This window comes from Cynara cardunculus (genome assembly GCF_001531365.2).
Source record: "Cynara cardunculus var. scolymus isolate 2C chromosome LG 11, CcrdV1, whole genome shotgun sequence".
Taxonomy (NCBI): domain Eukaryota; kingdom Viridiplantae; phylum Streptophyta; class Magnoliopsida; order Asterales; family Asteraceae; genus Cynara; species Cynara cardunculus.
Window position 1 is genome coordinate 1,136,225 of NC_037538.1, and position 1,645 is coordinate 1,137,869.

Below are 1,645 nucleotides of genomic sequence, written 5' to 3' on the forward strand. Positions count from 1 at the left end.
AATTCTCGTAGATTTTTTTAAAAGAATTTGTTTTAACAAATTCAAAATTTATAATATATACAATAATAATTAATTTGAACCACAAGAGTAGTGCCTGATTAGTTTGAGCTTGACTCCAAAGATCAAAAGTACCAGGAGGTTCCAAGTTCAAATTCAAGGAGGAATAAAAATCCCCTTGTGGCCATGGAGGTTCAAATGCAGTGACTCCGGACTATCTGCAAAGCAGGTGGTCGTCCTGGAATTAGTCGGCTCGCATAGCGGGTTGGATATCCAGGTTAATTAAAAAAATCAATTTGAAATTCTTTTAATTAACATATTATATTATTTATTTTTTTAATATCTTATTTGTAAAAAAACATATTATATTATTAGGGATTTGTTGTAATTATATTATGAAATGTTGTAAATCACTAATTTTTCAAGATGTTATTTTTGATCATTTTACATTTTTCATCGAACTTATCAACTATTTTTTTAATCAAAATATGATTTGTTTATCAGCTAAGTTATCAACTAGTTTTTAACAAAGGTGATTTATTCATTAACTAGCTTATCTGCTACCAGCTAGTTTATCAACTAGTTTCTTTCAAACATGATCTATTCATCAGCTATCTTATCAGCTATCAGTTACCCTATCAACTACCGGCTACCTTATCGGTTAATTTGTCGAACATAGCTAAGCATAAACCTAATTGAAGTTGTTTTTTTTCACTTTTGCTTGATTCAATTTTGCATGATTATAAGATATGAAAACACAGAAGAAAGAGGGACGAACCGTGATTTCAATTGGAACCCGAGTATCGATCCGATGAACGTAGTAGAGATCAATGCAATCGATATCAAGTCTCTTCAAGCTAGCTTCACAAGCTGATCGGACATACGCCGGATCACCACTCACCTCGAAGTTTTCATTGATCAATTTGAATCCAAATTTCGTAGCAATTTGAACTTTCTCTCTCAATCCTGTTTCTTTCATAGCCTGCACAAATTTTTTTCAAATTCCCCAAAATTCAAATCAAAATCAAAATCCAATTGACAAAATTTTTCAAGTTCCCAAATTCAAATCAGAATCAAGATCGGATTGAATTGATGAATTAGAAGTTAGTTACGTACCTTTCCGATGAGGATCTCGTTGGTATAGGGACCGTAAACGTCGGAGGTGTCGAGGAAGGTAACGCCGGAGTGAATTGCGTGGCGGAGGAGGTGGATCATATCAGATTCCGATTTTGGGGGTCCGTAACTCCCAGACATACCCATACAGCCCAATCCTTGTGCTGAAACAACTAGACCTTGTGAACCTAATTTCAGTTTTGGCACCAGCGTCGCCATGGTTGTTTCTGTTTGTGGATGGAAAGGTGCTTAAACTCTAATGAAGGTTTCTATGGCCATAAATCGATTGGTAAACATTGTACAGCGGCAGGGTTTGAATTTGATAGTGAAGGCGGGATGGATGGTGATTGGTGAGTGAACCAAATTTATACAGACACAGAGTTGAGTGAGTTGACTCATCATTACCTCTCTTTTTTTTGGGCGGCCAATCCAATCAAGACAAAAAAGTAAACGACAAATTTTTTGGATTTTTTAAACTTTTTTTTTAAAAACAGTAAGCAAAACCAAAGACAACACTCGGTAGGAAACTTTTTTA

General features: G+C 35.0%; 1 protein-coding gene across 1 annotated transcript in view; it reads right to left on the bottom strand.

Annotated features, from left to right (window-relative positions):
• Positions 1-1,413, bottom strand: part of LOC112521531 (probable aldo-keto reductase 3) — a 3,318-nt gene extending 1,905 nt beyond the window's left edge. Inside the window, exons 1-2 of the mRNA XM_025130442.1 lie at positions 1,114-1,413; positions 776-979 (exon numbers count right to left, since the gene is read on the bottom strand). Coding sequence (XP_024986210.1) covers positions 776-979; positions 1,114-1,329 — 420 coding nt within the window. The 5' untranslated portion in view covers positions 1,330-1,413. The remainder of the gene's footprint in view (positions 1-775; positions 980-1,113) is intronic.
• Positions 1,414-1,645: the final 232 nt, after the last annotated feature.